At 54.5% G+C, this 21,776-nt stretch overlaps 1 protein-coding gene across 1 annotated transcript; it reads right to left on the bottom strand.

Annotated features, from left to right (window-relative positions):
- Positions 1–299: 299 nt before the first annotated feature.
- On the bottom strand, positions 300–21,462 carry LOC141988445 (RING finger protein 112-like). Its single transcript, XM_074954234.1, has 13 exons — positions 21,403–21,462; positions 20,526–20,720; positions 14,150–14,365; positions 13,662–13,799; positions 13,291–13,395; positions 13,041–13,091; positions 11,896–11,952; positions 11,603–11,689; positions 5,934–6,063; positions 5,649–5,779; positions 5,389–5,442; positions 1,291–1,365; positions 300–821 (listed from the first exon to the last, which is right to left on the bottom strand). Exons 1-13 carry the CDS (start codon positions 21,460–21,462, stop codon positions 300–302), a joined length of 1,821 nt encoding a protein of 606 aa, XP_074810335.1.
- Between the last annotated feature and the right edge of the window lie 314 nt (positions 21,463–21,776).

Raw genomic sequence — 21,776 nt, 5'->3', positions numbered from 1 at the left:
ACTGGAATGCATTACCTAGGGAGGTGGTAGAATCTCCTTCCTTAGAAGTTTTTAAGGTCAGGCTTGACCAAACCCTGTCTGGGATGATTTAGTCAGGGATTGGTCCTGCTTTGAGCAGGGGGTTGGACTAGATACCTCCTGAGGTCCCTTCCAACCCTGAGATTCTATGAGTCTAATGTCCCCTCTTAGAATCGGTGGGCGATGGCTGCCCCACTGTGGGGTGGTTTGTGGGTGACGTGTCTGTGCCACGCTGCAGCCCCGTCACCCCATTCATCAGCCCCAGACTGGGGGGGTCCCGTTCAGATCAGGGGAGCCGTATCTGACACCTCCAGAGTGCCGTCCCCCTCCTCCTGTTGGCCAGCGGCAGCCTTGGCCTTCTTCTTGTCCTTCTGGGTGATCTTCCCACCAACTCCCATGCCCACACCCCCGCCCACACACCCCCCGGCCACGGCGCCCGCCCCAACCCCAATGCCTGCTGCCCCCGACACACTGAGCGCCACAGCCGCTTCTGCACCAATGGCAGCAGCGGCAATTCCTGCACCAGCAGCTCCGCCCACGGTTGCCAGGGCCACCGCCCCTACGCCCACGCCCGCCGCAATGACAAATTTCTTGAAGCGCTTCCTGTAGCTCTGCAGGAAGGTCTCGGCCTCCCGCGTCAGCTCCTCCTCCAGCCCTGTCAGCTGGGCCTCTTTCTCTGGTGCCGGCTCTCGCATGTCCATCCAGCACCGCCCCAGCAACTGCCCACACTGCTCCGCGAACAGCTCTGCCATCTTGCCCGGCCGCACCTTCAGGCAGGCGACCATGTTCCGGGAGCCGCCGTCCTGCGCTCGCCGGGAGAGGAGACGGCTAAGAGCATTAAAAAGGGCAAGCACGGCACAGCTCCATCCTAAGATTGGGGCCCACTTCACATGGGACATTACACAAACCCCCTCACCATCCGAGATCAGGGCCCGGGTCATACAGACAGCCCTCAGCTGAGATCAGACCTCCCACCGGGCCGGGCACAGCTCAGATTTCCTGCCTGAAACTGGCCCCCTCATGCGAGGTGCTGCACAGACCAACCCCCACCTGAATTTGGGGCCTCCGTCATGCTGGGTGCTGCACAGTCCTCAGGTTCGAGATTGGGCCCCCTCTTGTGCCAGGTTTGGAGTCTCTCGTCCGTGCAGCATCCCTGGGAGCTAGAGGTCTGAACTCTTATCTCTTGCCACAAATCCCATAGCCTGCAGGGCTGGCCAGGAAGTTTCCCTTGGGTTCCCCTGGCTGGGGACAAAGCTGCCCCCTTAGACTCACCTTCTCCTTCAGAAACACAGCGTGGTCTGCGCGGGCCCTGTCCAGGACTCTCTGGTTGTGGAAGGTGTTGGCCATCTGTGCCGGGAGGACAAGGCTGGGGTGAGCCGCCGTTTATCGGGACCTGCCTCCACCTAGTGGCTGCAGCTTCCACCACAGCAACCTCATGTAACAGAGAGATGCTGCTAGCTGGGGTGGCAGCTGCTTGGGGCTTCTGGTACCGCCAGTCTCCAGTTTGTTCCTCACGGCAGCCCAGCCTCAGCTCCCTTCCCCACCCCGACCTGCACTTTGCATCTGCAGCACCTTCCTGTAGCCAAGGACTCTGCAAACCCCTGTCCCAGCTGGGCTCGGCCTGAGGCTGACACCCAACAGTGCATCAGTGACGCCGGCTCTCATGGGTCTGGTGGTATTTGGGGGTTTTATCGATCTCCAGGAGGCAGGGGGTTTGGGTGTGAATCTCAGCTCTTTTTTGGTGTGGGGAAGGAGTATTGTTCTGGGCTAGGTTAAATCTTGTTGCGGAGGAGCAATTGTTGGCCTGAGACCTGATCAGCCCCCACATATTAAACCACACTTGGGTGAAACTCAGGGATATCACCACTAAAATTGAAAAAAACCAACAACCCCCAACTCAGGAATGTCCCTGATGAGCGTTAGACTTATGGAGGTGGTAAAGTAGAGACGCCCAGAGGCTGAGAAATTAGGGAGGATACAGAAGGAGACTCAACAAATGGTGAAATAAACTCTGACCAGTGTTTTATGCTGCCCTCTGCATAAACAGAGAAGGTCACAACTAAGTTACAATTTGGGAATGAAAGATAAAATGTAAAAAACTTGGGTGGGAAGGAGGACACATAGATGCCAGTGTGTAATAGGTTAAAATTTCTGTTATTTAGGAGTGTGGGATAATGTGATAGGTTTAGTAAATTTGAAGGCGGGAGCTAGTTTTACCTGTATACTGTAAATGAAAAACATTGCTCTTTGGAAAGCATTTCCGGATTGCAATACAACATCAAACTGCAGGAACTCTGACCCCTCTGCAAAACCGTGACGTGTGTGGGCTCCGGGAACCCCCGATGAGTGAATCCTGACTGGCCATGGGGTGAAATTTGTCTGTATGTTGGGAGTGGTGAGCATAAGGGATTTGCTCAGTATATGTGTTCTGTGTGTGTTGCAAATAAATAGATGTTTAGAGTAAAACTGCATAAGGCTTTTTGGCTGGGAAAAGGTACCGCAGACCCCTACAGCCCTGAGCCCCGAGGGGAAGGGCGGGTACTTAAATTGACCCGGTTTCTTCCTGAGCCCCGTGGGTATGGATAGGTTTGCCAGAAGCTGGGAATGGGCGAGAGGGGATGGATCAGTTGTTGATAACCTGTTCTGTTCACTCCCTCTGGGGCAACCGCCATTGGCCACTGTTGGAGGACAGGATTCTCAGCTAGAGGGACCTTTGGTCTGACCCAGAATGGCTGCTCTTATGCGTCTTAGACCCCAAGTCCTTTGTAGGGAAAGGGTGAGGGTGCCTTAAATTGACGGGGTGTTGCCTTGAGTCCTAGCCAGGGTATAGGCGGGGAGCCCTAAATTGACCGGGTAACACAATGACTCCGGAACAGTCTCTGCTGTGGTGCTATTCTGGAGTGGTTTTTGGGGTGTAGTTATTCCAGAATAGCTAGGACGGTCTATCCCCCCCCCATGTACATAAGCTGCATCCCCCACCCCAATTCTCCTCTAGAAGAGGGCCTGGGTAGCACCTGGCCCAGCCAATCTGAGGCTGACACCCAAGAGAACTTTGCAGTCCATGCCTCTGGTTATGTCTACACTGCGATGTAAGCCCAGAGTTAGTAGAAATGGAGTTAGCAGCCCCTGGGGCTGTTAACCTAGGGCTGGAGCAACTACACTCATTTGTAACCCCAGCTTAGGACTGGCTGAACCCTGGGTTCCAGCTTGGAGCTCCAGCATCTACACTGCATTGTGCAGGCCTGAGTGCAACCACCCGTATCCCAGACTTCCTAGCGCCCTCCCTAGCTGCTTCTGCCCTTTTCCCCTTTGGTGGTGGTGCAGCCTGGGAAAACTGGGCTGTCCAGCAACCTGCACTGGCCAGAGGGGAAAGAAAGTCAGCCCTGTGGGATTGTGGGATACTCTGGGTGGTCTCCCAGAGCACAAGTCCAGCAGGGCTAAGGCTATGCTGCAAAGCAACAGAGCTTGAACCCGGCTCCTGGCTTGACTCAGGCTTGGACTCCATCCCCGGGCCATCCTGGGACCCTGGTTCCCTGAATTCAGGATCACAATAGTGGATTTAGAGCCACCTTGCCCCATCTTGCCACTTGTGCCTCCCATGATGCACTACAGTCATGATGCCTGGCTTCCCCTCACCATAAAAGGATGCTGTGGTGCATTGTGGGAAACGTAGCTTGGCTGCCTCATTCTCCTCTATATGTCCAGCTCCCTGGTTGGACTAGAACTCCCATGGTGCACCGGGGCCATGATGCCAGGCTTCCCCTCACCAAACAAGGAGATGCTGGTGCATCATGGGAGATGAAGTCTAGTTGCTCCATTGTCCTCTCAGGCCAGGCTCATGGGAGGTGCCGTCCAACCAGGATGCTCAGCTGGGATGGGGAGCACCTGGCCCTTTAGGGCCCCCTGCTGGAGGTCCTGCAGTCCTAGCACACCCCACCCCAGGTAAAGGACCAATGAGAGTGGGTCCTCCACGCCTGCCTAGAAAGGCTGCAGCGAAGCAGCCAATCAGGGTACGGCAGGCTCAGTTAAAAGGAGCTGCAGGGGCTGAGCAGGGCAGTCGCTGGCTGGGACCAGAAGGGTAAAGAAAGACTAAAAGGCTGTGAGACTCCACAGGGAAAGAGACTGGGGAGAAGCCCTGCTCACACGGGGACAGGACCGGGAAACTGTCCAGGCACAGAGGCCTGAGAAGACCCTGATAAATCAAGACAGAGAAACTCTCCAGGCAAGGAGGCCTGGGGGAGACCCTGCTGAGAGAGGGAACAGAGAGAGAACCCAAGAAGGTGATGGGACAGAGTGGGAAGCACCCGAGGAAATGCAGCAGTAGCAATTAGGAAAGAAAGCAGCAGGTGGCTGCTCCTTGCAGGGTCCCTGAGTTGGGACTCCGAGTAGTGAGCGAGCCCAGGTCCCCCACCAGCCACTGGTGCGGTGGCCAAAGCCCTGAGAAGGGGGCAAGTTTCGTTTTGGAGCCTGAGAAAGGGGCTAGAGTTTAAACAGGCCCAGAGATGCAGCTCAAGACCCCAGAGGGGGCCAACCGTTTGTTGGACTGTGTTACCCGGGAAGAGGTTGCTTGGTGTGTCTTTAGACTATGTCTGACTTAGCCGGAGGGCTGAAGCACCCCTGACTACAGCAACCAGGGCAGGGATCGCTCAGTGGTTTGAGCATTGGCCTGCTAAACCCTGGGTTGTGATTTCAATCCTTGAGGGGGCCATTTAGGGATCTGGGGCAAAAAAAAAAAAATCTGTCAGGGACGGTACTTGGTCCTGCTGTAAAGGCAGGGGACTGGACTCGATGACCTTTCAAGGTCCCTTCCAGCTCTATGAGATAGGTACATCTCCATATTAAAACTGCAACAGGGGCACCCGGAAGAGAAAAAGGGAAGAATGCAGGATTGCACCCAGCTGACTGGAGGTGCTCATGAGAGGTGAGTGTCCCCCTCTTGCACCAACCCCTAGAGAAGAATGAGGCACGTGAGGAGCATGAACTACGGGAGCCACGTCGGCAGCGTTGCCAAATGGAAACATTTGGGGGGTTTGTAGGAAACTCAACGGGCTCTGCACAAAAATCCCCACTTTGGGGCCAGCTCCGATAAACTGCTGTCATTTATATAGGGCAGGTATGTCCCCATGCCTGGGGACAGACATATTGATGTTATGGACCTCTGAACTGGAGATGCGTCCCTAGACTGGCCAAACCCTAAATCATCAGCCACCCTCTAGTCTAGTCAAATTCTTCTACCTTGGAGTCCAAGAACCTGAGATCTTTTCCCAGTCACCTCCAGTAGGATGGCCCCAGTTCCCAGCATCTCATCAGCCCTGGCATGGAAGGGGGAAAGGAGACATCCCATTATCAGGTCAGAGACAGAGATGGTACCTGACAGGGAGAGGAGAAGCCGGAGCGATGTTTCTTCATCACATCAGATAAATTCTGCAAAGAAACCAAAAGAAATAATCACGTCACAGACTCCACAGGGCTTAGATAGGCTGGGAACATGGGGATGGCTCGCCTGGCGCTGAGATGCAGCCACCTCTGGGGTGGTGCAGCTGGGGAATTGGGGGTATTGGGGTCATCACTGACAGCAAGGAGAGAGCATCCCCTTCCTGCTCCCTCCAGCACAGCTGGCCAGTCCCCACCTTTATCTTGGCAGCGAGTTGTGTTCCGGTCAGCACCTCCCCATGCCGGTCCTTCCGGACGTGTTGACCAGCCGTGGTCACCAGGGCGGTGACGTAGTCCCTCAGGCTCTCCCGGAATTTCTCACCCATGTCTGCAAAGGGGAGAGAGATGGACGATGGTGGAGGAATACAGGGCCTGTCTGATCCCCCTTCTCTCTATCTGCCACGCACAGGCATGATCAGTGCCCCAGTCACATTGCTCTGCATAGGGCAGGGGGCTTAGAGCTGCTGTCCTGGGTCCCTTACCTCTCAGCCTTCCCTTGCTCCCCATCGCGATCCGCTCGCCAGGGAAGGGCATCAGGTAACAGCGGCTGCTCCTTCTCTTCAGCACTTCCAGGGCCTTGGGGTGTTTGCAAGGCGACCTCGCCTCCAGCTTCTGCTGAGCCAGGGGCAATGGTTACATTGACACACAAACACCTGTGTTAACTTTAGCCAGACCTGCCAGGCAGTCAGAGAGGGTCTGGAGGAGCCCGGCCTCGTTTGCGGTAGGCATTGGAAGGGGTGCTGTGACGAAGTGGGACTGTTCTTAATGTTCCCTCTGAATAATGTGGGGGTGCCTCAGTCTCCCCTATGAAGTTCTTAAGTATCTAGGGGGTGGGGTAAGGGTGTATGATCATTGCAGAGCCCTAGAGGGCAGGTATGTGCAGGGGTCTAGACACAGAGAATGGCCAACACCCTGTTTCCTGACAACTGATGGCCTGGGCCCTTCCCCCCTGCAAGGTGAGAGCTAAAGGGCTGGAGAACAAAGGAATCAGTTGACCTCCTGGCCCGGGAAAGGAACAAAGCCCAGAGGAGGAGGGGCTGGAGGGAGTTTCAGTTTGGGGCTGGCTGGGACATGGAGTGAAGGGCAGACGTGGTTGTCTGGCTCACTGCCCCCCCAAAATGGACCCAGCTGAGGGGTCCTGTTCTCTGCACCTGCAAGCTCTGGTTTAGACCATGTTCCTGTTGTCTAATAAACCTCTGTTTTACTGGCTGGCTGAGAGTCACGTCTGACTGGGGAGTTGGGGTGCAGGACCCTCTGGCTTCCCCAGGAGCCCTGCCTGAGCGGACTCGCTGGGGGAAGCGCACGGAGGGGCAGAGGATGCTGAATGCTCCGAGGTCTGACCCAGGAAGGTGGAAGCTGTGTGAGCTGTGTGTCCTGCAGAGAGGCTGCTCACAGAAAGGAGACTTCCCCAGAGTCCTGACTGGCTTCATGGGGAGCAGTTCCAGAGCATCGCCCGGGGACTCCGTGACAACTGGTGGCAGCGGTGGGATGTACTGCACCCCATGGACGGCGCTTCCTGCAGTAAGTGACGGGGGAGCAGTAAAAGGAAGGGGGATTGACGGGGACCAGGCGTGCTGAAGATTCAGAGAGAGACGGTTTCAGGGGGCGGTTAACTCCTGGAAGTGTGTGACCAGAGAGAAGGACTTCTGCAGTAACAGGGTCCCCCGGGGGACTGCAGCGAGTGGTCCCAGGGGCGGAGGAGTCTGCAGCTCGACCCTGGCAAAGAGGTGGTGACCTCGAGAAGGGCTGGCACACTAGGGGTTCTCCCTGGAAACCGTGGGGAGCTGAGAGCACACAGGCCTGTGAGTCCACAACAACTTGGGAAGAGCAGAGCGATGGCCTGTCACCATCTCCTGAAGAAGGACATTGTAACCCTGTGCAGAAAGAGAGGGTTGAGCATTGGAAAGTTCACCAAAGCACAGTTCATCGTGCAGCTGGAGGAGGGTGACCGCTCTAAGGGACAGATTCCTGACCCCAAATGGGGCTATAGCAGGGTCTGGGAGCAGCTGGAGTGGTAGCCAGGCATCGCCAAGACTCCTGTCCCCGACCAGACGAGGGTCTTCATGATCAGGTTCCCCATCGGGGGATCGGAGACGGACGGGATTGGAGCTGAGTCCGAGAGAGCAAGAGGACTGTGAGAGACAGCGAGAGTCCGAGAAAGAGCTGCAGAAGCAGCAGCTGCATGAACTGGCGGTGGGGGAGCGGAGAGGCCTAGGGGACCTGCCAGGGGTGAGTGGGGATAGACCCCGGGGGGCCAGTTCTGCAGGGAACCTCGAGACTCAATTGCTGCCCCTGGTTAAGGAGGGGGGGATGTGGATGCCACCTCACTGCCTTTGAGCAGGCTGGAGATTTGAACCAGGGGGACCCTGCGGAAAAGCCCCGGTGTCTAGCTCCCTTGCTGGGTCCCAAGGCCACAGACTCTGTCAGCCAGATGGGTGGGGAGGTGGACAGGCTCCCACTCCTGACCCCAACCTATATGTCTGTGTGGAGTTTCCTGGGGCCCGGCCCCTCGGACCCCCAGTGGGAGCGGAAGGTGATGGTCAAAGGGGAGACATTCCTGGGGGGGCGAGATCCTGGGACAGAGAGAACTGTTGTCAGGCTCCTGGTGGTGCAGCCTCAGATGCTGAGGGGCTGTGTGAGCTGGGTGAGGGTCCCAGGGACGAAGCCCCTCGCCCTGCCTATGGCCCAGATCCCTGTGCAGACCCAGGAGGGGTGGGGCTGGCTGGTTGTTGGGGTTCTCCAGGATACCAGCTGCGAGACCCTGTTGTGGGGTGACTGTGTCTCTTTGGGGCAGGATCCAGGCCCTGCTCCTGTAACTGCCAAGGGTTTGAATTTGAATCCAGGGAACCAATCGGCGGAGAGGGAAATGGTCAGTGAAAATGCAGATGACCTGGCTGGCAGCAGGGAGGAGCGGCTAGGCTCAGGCTACCTGCCTGCCTGTAACCAGACCCCTGGGGCTGGGTGGGACAGAGAGATGCTCCCCGCCCCCCTTGCACACCGGAGAGGGGGCTCACGTTGGCTCTGATGCTGTGAGGAAAGCAGGGAGCTCGCTGCCTACCCCCACTGGCACAGCAAGGGCAGCGCTGAGCACAGTGGGAGCTGAGACCCCAGCTGAGTGGGGGGAGACACAGGCAGGGCAGGGGATCTGTGGGGAGTGGCAAGGTGCTCGGTAAGGAAAGTTTGGATGAGCCTAGGCAGCCTTGTGAGCTGATGGCTGTGTCTAGTCAGCAGGGCGAGAAGGAGAGGAGAGTGGAAGATGAGTGTCCCTGGACCTTACCTGTTAGCTGGGTGGAGAATTTGGACAGGGAAGGAAATGTGCCTGTGTCTGCCAGGGGTATTGACTTGCCTATGGAGGGAGCTACCCTGATCTCCAAGCAGGTGTCTGTGACCAGCCTTGTGTGCTGGGACCAGGGGAATGAGATCCCAAGCTGTGTGTCTGGGAAGGGAGAAAGTGTGTCCGGCTCTTCTTTGTCTGTGGAGCAGACAGAAGGGGCCTTTCAGCCTGTGCTGGTTGAGGGTCGTGCAGTTGTCTCAGAGTTGGTTCTGGATTCAGCTAAAGCCCAGGAAGGGAAGGGTCCTAAGTTTGGGTCTGCTCAGGAGAATGGCCCTGTAACTAGGTCGCATCCAGTTAGGGTCTATGTAAAATCCCAGAGACCAGACAATTCTGGTGCTTGTATTTTGTCTGTTGCTAGTGTGTTGTTGGAAAGGGTGGAGCAACTCTGTCTAATCAGGGTGAGATCCTAGCCAGGGCACAAGGAGAGCATAAAGGTGTGTGATTGTGTTACCTACTGAGGGTGTGGAAACCCGTAGCAAGAAGGAAAAGATTCCTGAACTTGTGTGTGGCAAAGGGAAGGAGAATGCTTCTGACCTTTTATCTAGGAAGCCTGTAAGTTTGCCTGGAAGGGGATTGTGTAGGAATCCGCCGGATGGGCCAGAGGTGATTCTGGATGTAAGGGAGACCCAGAAAGAGTCTGTTGTTGCTCAGGAAAGTGTTCTTCTAGAGCAAGCCCTCGGTGAAGAGGGTAAGAGCAGAATTTCTGGGAGGGGTGAATTGTTGCATAGAAAAGCCCTCGGGAAAGGAATCCTCATGGAGTCTTTGCAAGCAGTTTACTGCAACTGAAGGGTGTGAAAGTGATTTAATCAAGAAAGTTTCAGTTCCTAACAGCCAGAAATTTTCTGTTGTGAATGGATCCACTGACTTTCCTGTTGAAAGACCCAGTGTGGATAGCTTTGAGAAGGTCTCAGATGAAATGAAAGCTGTTAAGAAAGTTAAACAGTCCTATAACCAAGTGGCTGTGTTTGGCCAGCTTGTTGGGGAGAAGACCCAATCCCAGTTTGACCCCTTGGGGTTTTGGGGTGGCCAAAGGGCACAGGCCGCATAAACCTTCCCACATGCGGCCTGCGAGTGCTATCGACCACCCCCGACCTAAGGGAGGGCGTGAAACTGGAAGGGCCTGGTGTAACTCCTACCAAGGAATGGGAGAGATGCTGGGGCATCCATGGGAACGTTGGTGGCTTCGAACTTCCCCAGGTCACCGGCTAAAGTGACCCCGCTCAGTTCGATCTCGAAGGGGGGAGAGATGTGACGAAGTGGGACTGTTCTTAATGTTCCCTCTGAATAATGTGGGGGTCCCTCAGTCTCCCCTATGAAGTTCTTAAGTATCTAGGGGGTGGGGTAAGGGTGTATGATCATTGCAGAGCCCTAGAGGGCAGGTATGTGCAGGGGTCTGGACACAGAGAATGGCCAACACCCTGTTTCCTGACAACTGATGGCCTGGGCCCTTCCCCCCTGCAAGGTGAGAGCTAAAGGGCTGGAGAACAAAGGAATCAGTTGACCTCCTGGCCCGGGAAAGGAACAAAGCCCAGAGGAGGAGGGGCTGGAGGGAGTTTCAGTTTGGGGCTGGCTGGGACATGGAGTGAAGGGCAGATGTGGTTGTCTGGCTCACTGCCCCCCCCAAATGGACCCAGCTGAGGGGTCCTGTTCTCTGCACCTGCAAGCTCTGGTTTAGACCATGTTCCTGTTGTCTAATAAACCTCTGTTTTACTGGCTGGCTGAGAGTCACGTCTGACTGGGGAGTTGGGGTGCAGGACCCTCTGGCTTCCCCAGGAGCCCTGCCTGAGCGGACTCACTGGGGGAAGCGCACGGAGGGGCAGAGGATGCTGAATGCTCCGAGGTCAGACCCAGGAAGGTGTGAGCTGTGTGTCCTGCAGAGAGGCTGCTCACAGAAAGGAGACTTCCCCAGAGTCCTGACTGGCTTCATGGGGAGCAGTTCCAGAGCATCGCCCGGGGACTCCGTGACAGGTGCAGTGAACGAGACAGGGGATGGCAGGAAGAGAAAGGAGTGAGTCCTAGGGCTCAGCCTCCTCCCACCCCCTACCCCATTCCCAGTCTATCCAGATGCCTTGTCCCACCCTGCTCCTTTCCCTACTCCTGCTCTGGCTTTTCTCCCCTCCACATTGCAATCAAGCAGCTTCCTTCTCCCGCCACCTGGGCTCACTGAGAGCATGGGAGAGACAGGAGGTCCCCTCTCAGTTCTGGTGCCTGGCTTGGAGCAGAAACTGCAGGGAAAGTCCAGCTTTGCTTCTGTCTCCCCAGGCTGGAGCTTGCTGGGTCGCTCTCTGGGGACGGGGCATGCTCAGTCTGGGCAGCATGTGGAGCTGGGAGGGCCTGGAGCATGGTCTGTGTGGACGGACTCTGCCATATGCCCGACACACTGGCCACTGCACCCCCCAACAAATTAAGAGTCCTTATTCTGAAGCAGGGAGGGCGGGGAGGATAGAGATGTTTTTTTAAAAAAAAAAGGAACATCAGAATTTTCTTTCAATATTGCCAAACAATGTGGTTTTTTTAGCCTCATTCTCAGAAACAGCTAGAGGGAGCATCCATGAATTGAGCTGGTGGCAGAGAACAAGCATGGAAAATTTCAGCCCAAACAGTTAAAGTTTGGCAAAGTTATAAGCAACTTTAAAGGGGTCTTATAATGGGATTTGTCATACAACCTTTATAAAGGGTGGGGTTACCAGCCCCTGAGAGGGGAAAGGCCCCATGTCCCATTCCCCAACCCCTGAGCCAGCCAGTCCCCAACACTGGGTCTGGATCACAACTAGGCCCTGGGTCCCATTCCCCATCCCCCCCAAGCCCCACACTCACCTGTCTGACGTGTCTCAGATGCTGCTCCCCACCCTGGGCTCTGAGGACCCGGGAGCTGCTCCAATCCCGCACCAGTAGGTCCAGGTGCTGCAGGGGAGACAGAAGGGGAGTGGGGGTCACTGGGGGTGGGGGGACACTGGGACGTGGAGAGGGACAGTGTCTGCTGGGGAAACCTCAACCCCTCAGGAGTGGGGCAGGGGGTGCAAGGGGCAGGAGCATGCTGTGGAGTGGGGGAGAGGTGCAATGTGGGGATACATGGGGCAGAGCAGGTGATGGGGGAGAAGCCATCTCACCTGAATGGGCTCCAGTCCATAGGCCTCTCCCACCACTTCGGCCACCTGCACAAACATCTGCAGAGAGAAAAGAGGGGCGGGGTGAGTCTGGGACCTGGGAGGTGTTTAGTTTGGGCGGAAATGATCCTGCCTGTGGACAGAAAGGGGCCTGATCACCCCCCGCCCCCACACCTGAGCTTCTCCCTCTGCCCAGGGCAGAGAGCGAGGCACAGCGAGCGCAAAACGAATTATGAGATGGACAGAGACGATTTCAGTGGGTCCGAGAGAAAGAAGCTGCACCCGGCCATGGGAGTGAGAGGGAGGCTGTGGGTCTGGCACTGGTGGGGAGGACTGTCAATGTGCAACCCCTCCTCTATCTGGTTTCAGGGCTTTCTCCTTCTCTCAAGGTGCTCCATAGAGGTGAGGGAGGAATGCGGGGGGGAGTCAGTGATTGAAATTTGGGGTCCTTTTACAAACGGGTTCCACTCCACAAACACCCCATTGCCTCGGGCTGATTGATGCTTCCAACTTTCTTTGCACAGCTCCAGGGGTCAAACCACGGCTCTGCTCATGCCTTGAACAATGTCAGCCATGTAGCATTTCCCTGAGCTCTGACTAGGCCTCCATATCTCTGCGTGAACCAGGTTTTTGCCAATGACAGAACCCGGGGCAGCGAAGGCAGATAAAACCCTCCCAAGCCGACCCCTCCCCTGAACAGAGAATCCCCTCAGGGTGCAGTACAGGGGCAGGACATGCCATATACCACAGGTGGCAGTGATGTCGCTAAGGGTGCGACTGACAGAGGCTCAACCCAGCGGGGCTGGGGCTGGGTAAGAGCCTGGAGAGAAGAGAAGAGCAGTGCAGGGGGGCAGAGCGACCACCCCAAGCCCTGGCCCCAGCAGCTTCCCACCAATGGCAGAGCTGGGCTGGAGGGGAGGGAGGGGTCCTAACTTTGGCCCAGTGGCCCACGCCAGACACCTGGGAGCAGAGAGCCAGGCTGGGCCATGTGGTGACAGTGCTGACTCCAGAGGCCCACGTGACCGTGGGAGAGTTGGTTTCTCTCTCTGGGCCTCAGTTTCCCCACAGGAGCTATGGGGAGGGATAATAACCCTGTGGGGCTAATGGGAGAACCTGGCCCGGCCACGTTCTGCACTGCCCGGCCTCACCTCCAGGTACTCGAGATCCGGGTCCTTCACCCGACAGCCAGTGTTCAGTATCTGCAAATAATCACGAGACAGACAGAGCTACAGCAACGAGCAGGGACGGCCACCCCAGGCCACTTCCCAGCCATGTCACCCGCCCCAAATACAGCACCCTCTAGCGCCGCACTGGGGCCAGCCCTGACCTCCAGGGGAGAGCGCCCCCTGCTGAGCCCCCGTTCCCTGCAGCACAGCCCCCGCCGGGGAGCCCCCCAACCTGGTAGGAGCTGAGCAGCATGGAAAAGGCAGAGAGTTTGATGCTGGTCTCCTTGTTCCTTTCAATGTCCATGGAGCCCTCGGTGTCCACCAGCAGCACGGCCACCTGGGGGGGCCAAGAGTGAGAGCCCCAGGTCAGCTCCCGGCTTTGTCCAGCCACCCACGGCCCCTCCGCCCCCAGAGCCTGCCCCCTGCTCAGCCCCCATGACCCCTGGCATCTCCTTCTCACCTTCCCCAGAAGTTCCCCAGGGTTAGCTCCTTACTTCTGTCTCTTCTCCTTTCCCCCCTGTTCTCTCTCCACCTGGTTCCCTTCTCCCAGCTCCCCAAAGGCCTCCTCCCCCTTCCCTGTGCACCCCAAACCCCCCCACTTACCTTCCCCGCCTTGGCCGGGACCCAGAAGGGCTGACTCCACACCCACACCCCATTGGTGACTCGCTCCTCGTCCGCACGCCACTCGAACCCCTCCAGAGGCTCATCCTCCCGGCCCATCCATGACCCGTCCCTCGTGTCCTGCTGGGAGGGAACATGGTGGGGGAGAGGTCAGTGCAGGGTGGGGGAGGAGAGTGACTGATACCCCCCCTCCTACCCTGGGCTGCAAACCCTGGGAGGGGGGCAGGGGTTAATTGTGCTAGTGTGGGGCAGGGAGGAATACGTGGTGACAGGTGTGATCGTAATCTGATAGACAAACAGACCCACGGCTGTCTAGACGAGAGAGAGACACGCTGTGTTCCAGACAGGCCGACAGACACGTTAGGGCCCAGGCATGGCCCGAGCTAACTGGACATGGTGAGGGGCGAGCTGCCCACAGCCACGTGTGCAGCTCACACCCACAGCTCACTCCTGCCCCCGTTCACACTCACCGGGCTCCGGAGCCGGCGCAGCAGGTAGTTCAGCAGGAAAGATTTACCCCGGCGCTGCTCCCCGATGATGGACACCAGGCAGACGGGGGCGTCCCCCACCCCACCCTGTTCCAGGCAGCGGCTCAGGGCCTCCTCATCCAGGATCAGGTCCCCTTCCTCGTCCAGATGCACCAGCTGCACCGGGCGCCCCGGCTCCCGCTGAGCCCCCGGCCCCTGCTGCAGGGAGAGAGCAGGGTCAGACCTGGGACCCCACCCTCCAAGAGAGACTGTCCCATGGCCCCCTGATAAGAGCCCCATGCCCCATTCCCACCCCCTTGAGCTAGCCAGTCCCCTGCACCAGAGCCCCGTGACCCTTCCCAAGCCCCAACCCAGCCAGTGCCCGAGATCAGAGCCCCGGTCCCCATTCCCAACCCCCCAAGCCAGCCAGTCCCCCTGCCCTGGGGCTGCATCAGAGCCAGAACTCTCTGGAGGTGAAATACCCCTAGATTCTTGCTGGAACACATCAAGGGAGACTGTGCCAGGCTAGGGAAGACATATAAACAAGTGGAGGCTAAAGTGATCTTCAGTGGGATGCTACCTGTCCCTGGAGGAGGAGAGCGAAGCCTAGACAAGATGCCGATAATCAACAGATGGCTCAGGCAGTGGGACTAACGAGGGCTTGGGGATGTTCAACCACTGGGAGGCATAGACAGACAGATAACTGGTCTTATGGGACGGACGCCACCTGCGTCGGGAGGGAGATAGACTTCCGGGGTGGAGGTTGGCAGAACTGATGAAAAGGGCTTTAAACTAGGAACCCTGGGAGATGCTCATGGAACCTCCAGGCCTGATTCTCACACTGAGCGGGAGGCAAATCAAGTAGGAGAGGGCACAGCAATGGAGAAAGGAACGACAGAGAGAAGGACAATGCACAAGAATTAGATCAATAGTGCCAAGAGCAGCGACACTAACAGTCAGGTGGCCGATACTGGCAGTAAAATGACTGTACCTGCCCGGGTGAAAAATCTGAGCAAAGCCAAGCAGATTCAGCAAGATGTCTGCTCAGCAATGCCAGGAGCCTGGGTGACAAAATGGAGGAAGTAGAACTATGGGTGCGGGATGGGAAAACAGATATTACCAGGTGAACAGAACCATGGGGCAGTAGCAGCCATGGCTGGTGTCAAGGTTCCTTCCCCACTCTGAACTCTAGGGTACAGACGTGGGGACCTGCATGAAAACCTCCTAAGCTTACTTTTACCAGCTTAGGTTAAAACTTCCCCAAGGTACAAACTATTTTACCCTTTGCCCTTGGAATTTCCACTGCCACCACCAAACTTTATCTGGGTTTACTGGGAAACGTAGTTTGGACACGTCTTTCCCCCCAAAATCCTCCCAACCCTTGCACCCCACTTCCTGGGGAAGTTTTGGTAAAAATCCTCATCAATTTGCATAGGTGACCACAGACCCAAACCCTTGGACCTTAGAACAATGAAAAAGCATTCAGTTTTCTTACAAGAAGACTTTTAATAGAACTAAAGGAATCACCTCTGTAAAATCAGGATGGTAGATACCTTACAGGGTAATTAGATTCAAAACATAGAGAATCCCTCTAGGCAAAACCTTAAGTTACAAAAAAGACACACAGACAGGAATAGTCATTCTATTCAGCACAGCTCTTTTCTCAGCCATTTAAAGAAATCATAATCTAACACACACCTAGCTAGATTACTTACTAAAAGTTCTAAGACTCTATTCCTGTTCTGTCCCCGGCAAAAGCAGCATACAGACAGCCCCAGACCCTTTGTTTTTCTCCCTCCTCCCAGCTTTTGAAAGTATCTTGTCTCCTCATTGGTCATTTTGGTCAGGTGCCAGCGAGGTTACCTTTAGCTTCTTAACCCTTTACAGGAGAGAGGATTTTTCCTCTGGCCAGGAGGGATTTTAAAGGGGTTTACCCTTCCCTTTATATCCATGACAGTTGGATTACAGGAAAGAAAGAAGAAAGGCAGAGGTGGTGGAGTAGCATTGTCTGCTTATGACGAGGTGGAGTGGAAAGAAACGAGAAGGGATGGAATGGATAAAACAGAATCAGTTTGTGTCAAAATCGCTGTGGGGAAAAAAGCTACCAGATGCTCCCCTGGGACAGTGCTTCGGGTCTGCTACAGACCCCCAGAATCCGGTTTGGGTGTGGATAGAAACCCCATGAATAGTTTGAATGAAATAAATACCACTGGGAATTGTGTGATTATGGGAGACTTTAGTTTTCCAGACAGAGATTGGGGGAGAAGTGCTACTAACAATGCTAGGGCTTGGATATTTTTGTATGCGACGGCTGACAGATTTCTTCACCAAGCAGTCACCAAACCAACAAGAAGTGACATCAGTTTAGATTTAGTATTGGTAAGTAGGCCAGGACCGCACTGAAGAACTGGCTGTAAAGGATAGCCTTGGTTCGAGTGACCATGAGCTATTCAGGTTAAATTAAATGGAAGGATAAAGGAAATCAGGTTGGCAGCCGGGGGTCCTGGATTTCAAAAGGCCAAACTGTAAAACATTAAGGGAATTAGGGAAGTGGATGGCCTGCAAACCTCAAGGATCTGGATGTGGAAGAGGCTTGGAATTACTTTAAGTCAAAATTGCAGAAACTCTCTGGAGTCTGCATCCAGAAAGAAGCCCATAGGGAAGGGTTGCCGACCAAACTGGATGAACCAGGATCTCAAAGATAAATTAAGAGAAAGCAGAAAGCCTATGAGGAATCGAAGATGGGATAGATCAGCAAGGAAAGCTGCCTCCTGGAGGTCCGAAAGTGGAGAGAAAACTGAGAACTGCCAAAGGCCTAGCAGAGTTAGACCGTGCAAAGGGAATTGAAACAAACACTAAAAGGTTAATTAGCCTTATAAATAAAAAGAAAACAAGGAAAGAAGAAGTGGGACCGCTAAGCACTGAGGGTGGGGTGGAGATTAGAGATATAGGTGTAAGCAGAGTTTGAATGAGGTCTCCCCTGACATCTGGTGGTGAGCTGCGGAAAAGGACTTCAGGCGCTGATCTCCTTTGGATGGGCACACCCACCCTGCCTAGGTGCTCAGCATGATGGGATTGCTTGCCCAAATGGTCACTTTTAGCTGGTGTTGGATCCCCAGTCTCCTTGGTATTGGGGCATGAAGGGCAGCAGAACTGTACCTGGCCGACCCCGATGGAACACACACACACACACACACACACGCATGTGTGTTGTGGGCCTTGCCTAAGGGTCCCAAACACCACTTGTCCCTTCCTCTCTCCACTGTGTAATAACAGAGCTAATTTAGACTCAGTTGAGAGTCTTGTTACAGGCTGCAGAGCTGAAATCGCTGATACCTAGGTCAACGTATTAGATCTGCTTTGGGACAGTGTCTCTGATGCAAGACACTGCCCAGTGTGCCCCAGCCGTCAGGCTCCCCCACGAACAGCTGAAATCACTGAGAGCTGTGTGAAGTGGGGGGCCCAGAAGTGAGTTTGGTGTGGCCAGCAGGGCGGCTGGCGGAGAGGGGTGGCAAGCGGCCAGCAGGGCGTCTGGAAGAGAGGGCCAGAGAGCAGAGCCCCACAGAGAGGCACGGCAATCAGCCATAGGGGTGACAAGCGAGTGCCCAACCCGCGGAGCGAGTAAGGTGCCTCCTTCTCTCCCCAGTCCCGTTTTCACCCAGGGTGGGAGGTGAACTCTGCAGGGGCACCTGCGAACTCTGGGGGTGGACTGGCCAAGGACAGCAACTGTGAATGGGGTGCAGAGAAGGGACGGGCACGTTAAAGGGAATTTGGGGTTTCTGGCTTAAGACCCTGCGGGAAAAGGGCACTGCCCAACCTACTTGGGGGTGGGTCTTTCGCTCATGGTTTATGTTTATGAACCCTGTTTGTGGTGTTTTCCCAAATTAATGCCGAGGTACTTCCCTCCTTTTATTCAAAGTTTCTTTTCTACACTCAGACTCTGTGCTTGCGAGTGGGGAAGTTTTGCCTCTGAGAGGCTCCCAAGGGTGGTGTGTAAATTTCTCAGGTCACTGGGTGGGGGCTCGTGCCAGTTATGTGTTGTATTGTTGAAAAGAAACCCCTAGATATTGAACCCAGCCCTGGTTGCTGCTGGCTCCACCTGGAAGAAGGGTTACATGGGTATGACCCAACAGCTAAACAAATATCTTGCCTCCGTTTTTAATAAGCTTATAGAGATGCTTGTGGCAAGATGGCTAATGAGAACAAGAATATGGGAGTAGAAATTGTCACTGAATTGGCTGAAATGGAAGCCAAATTCAAACAGCTTAATGGGACCAAACTGGGGGGTCTGGACCATCTCCACCAAAGAATATTAAAGAAACTAGCACACAAAATTGCAAGTCCAAGAGCAAGGATTTGTAATTAATCTGTAAAAGTCAGGGCTTGTATCCCATGACGGGAGAATGGCTAATATAGTACCTATATTTAAGAAGGGGAAAAAAAGTGATCCAGGAAACCACAGGTCTGTGAGTTTGACCTCAATTGTATGCACGGTCTTGAAACAAGCTTTGAAAGAGACAGTAGTTAAGGACATAGAGATAAATGGTAATTGGCATAAAACACATTCTGGCTTTACAAAAGGTAGATCATGCCAAACCAACCTGATCTCTTGCCTTGAGAAGATAACTGATTTTCTAGACAAAAGAAATGCAGTTGATCTAGTCTGCGTGGATTTCAGTAAGGCATTTGATACAGTTCCACATGGGAAATTAAATTGGAGAAGATGGGAATTAAGATGAGAATCGGAAGGTGGGTAAGGAGAGGTTAAAGGAGAGACTACAATGGGTCAAACTGAATGGTGAACTGTCAGGCTGGAGGGAGGTTACTAGTGGAGTTCCTTGGGGATCGGTCTTGGGACCAATCTTATTTAACATTTTCATTAATGACCTAGGCACAAAAAGTGGGAGTGTACTGATCAAATTTTGGGATGACCCACAGTTGGGAGGTATTGCCAGTACGGAGGAGGACCGGAATATCATACAGAAGATCTGGACAACCTTGAAAACTGGAATAATAAAAATGAGATGAAATTGAATAGTGAAAAGTGCAAGGTCATGCATTTAGGGACTAACAACAAGAATTTGTACTACAAGGTGGGGACATCTCAGTTGGAAGCGACAGAGGAGGAGAAAGACCTGGGTTTATTGGCTGATCACTGGATGACTATGAGCCACCAATGCGATGTGGCCGTGAAAGAGGCTGATGCAACCCTAGGATGTACCAGGTGAGGTACTGTATTTCCACCAGAGACAGGAAGTGTTATTGCCATGATACAAGGCACTGGTGAGCCCTCATCTGGAGCAGAGTGTGCAGTTCTGGTCTCCCATGTTTAAGAAAGATGAATTCAAACTGGAACAGGTACAGAGAAGGGCTACTAGGATTATTCAACGACTGGAAAACCTGCCTTAGAAGAGGAGACTCAAAGAGCTCGGCTTGTTTAGCCGAACCAAAAGAAAGCTGAGGGGAGCTATGATTGCACTCTAGAAACACAACTGAGGGATAAATACCAGGGAGGGAGGGGAGTTATTTAAGTTAAGCACCAACCTTGACACAAGAACAAATGGCTATAAATTGGCCAGCAACAAGTTTAGCCTTGATGGTTTCCAACCATCGGAGGAGTGAAGTTCTGGAACAGCCTCCCAAGGGGAACAAAAAACCTAACTGGATTCAAGACTGAGCATGAGAAGTTTATGGAGGGGATGGTATGATGAGGTTGTCTACAAAGGCATATGGCTCATGTGTGAACGCTCCTACCAAATATCCCCAAGGGCCAGTGATGGGACACTAGATGGGGAGGGCTCTGAGTTACTATAGACAATTCTTTCCCAGGTGTCGGGCTCGTGGGTCTCACCCACATGCTCAGGGTCTAGCTGATCGTCATATTTGGGGTTGGGAAGGAATTTGCCCACAGATCAGATTGGCAGAGACCTGGGGCAGGGGGGTTGCCTTCCCCTGCAGCATGGGGCACGGGTCACTTGCAGGTTTGAACTAGAGTAAATGGTGGAGTCTCTGTAACTTGGAGTCTTTTGATCATGATTTGAGGACATCAGTAATTCAGCCAGAGGTTCAGGGTCTATTATAGGAGCGGGTAGATGAGGTTCTGTGGCCTGCCATGTACCGGAGTTCAGACTAGATGATCATGATGGTCCCTTCTGCCCTACCAGTCTATGAGTCTGTGTGTCCCATTCCTCACCCTTCTGAGACAGCCAGTCCCCACCCTGGGCCCAGATCAGGGCTGGTGCCCTCTAAACGGGAAAGGTCCGGTGTCCCATCCCCTGCCCCCATGAGTCAGCCAGTCCCTGCCCTGAGGCTGGATTGGGCCCAGCATCCCCTACAAGAGAAAGCTCCTTTTCCCCTTATCCAGCCTGTCTGGTCTCACCGACTCAGTCTCTTCCTGCAGAGGCTTGGTGATTTTCTCCGCTCGGTTTTTGACGCGTGTGTCTGGGATCATCCTATCGCCGGAGCAGGGAGCCCGGCACTCTGGGCAGCGGTGCCCCTGGGCTGAGATCTGGCTCCAGTGAGTCGAGAGGCAGCCCTGGAAGAAGTTGTGGCCACACTCGATGCAGAAAAGGACCTAGGGGTTACAGTGGATGAGAAGTTGGATATGAGTCAACAGTGTGCCCTTGTTGCCAAGAAGGCCAATGGCATTTTGGGCTGTATAAGTAGGGGCATTGCCAGCAGATCGAGGGACGTGATCGTTCCCCTCTATTCGACATTGGTGAGGCCTCATCTGGAGTACTGTGTCCAGTTTTGGGCCCCACACTACAAGAAGGAGGTGGAAAAATTGGAAAGAGTCCAGCGGAGGGCAACAAAAATGATTAGGGGACTGGAACACATGACTTATGAGGAGAGGCTGAGGGAACTGGGGATGTTTAGTCTTCAGAAGAGAAGAATGAGGGGGGATTTGATAGCTGCTTTCAACTCCCTGAAAGGGGGTTCCCAAGAGGATGGATCTAGACTGTTCTCAGTGGTAGCAGATGACAGAACAAGGAGTAATGGTCTCAAGTTGCAGTGGGGGAGATTTAGGCTGGATATTAGGAAAAACTTTTTCACTAGGAGGGTGGTGAAACACTGGAATGCGTTATCTAGGGAGGTGGTGGAATCTCCTTCCCGAGAAGCTTTTAAGGTCAGGCTTGACAAAGCCTTGGCTGGGATGATTTAGTCAGGGATCGGTCCTGCTTTGAGCAGGGGATTGGACTAGATGGCCTCTTGAGGTCCCTTCCAACCCTGATATTCTATGATTCTATGATGGAGACGGGGTCGTTGAACACATCCAAGCAGATGGAGCAGGTGACGTCCTCCCAGAGTTGTTCCATCCCCCTGATCCCGCAGGCTTGGGGAGATCCACTGGGTCAGGAGCTAGCACATGGGAACACCAGGGCTAAGATGCTAGCACAGAGGGGCTGGGAGCCAGGACTCCTGGCTCTATTGTTAGTTTTCACCACTTGGCTGGGTAAGTTTCCAATCACTGTTGTGCGCTGGCCACTCCCATTTTGGGGCAGGGCTGGCAAGTGCCTCTCTGCTCTTGCGGTTTTGGGTTGCCTGGGGCCCGGGAGTGCAGCACCCTGAACTCTGATGGGAATGACACAGCCGTTCCTTCCCCCTGAGCTCACCCCACTGGAAACACCCG

Source organism: Natator depressus, chromosome 6 (genome assembly GCF_965152275.1).
Source record: "Natator depressus isolate rNatDep1 chromosome 6, rNatDep2.hap1, whole genome shotgun sequence".
NCBI classification, from domain to species: domain Eukaryota; kingdom Metazoa; phylum Chordata; order Testudines; family Cheloniidae; genus Natator; species Natator depressus.
Note: the sequence above shows the minus strand (reverse complement) of the source record. Positions and strands in the feature narration are given on the sequence as shown.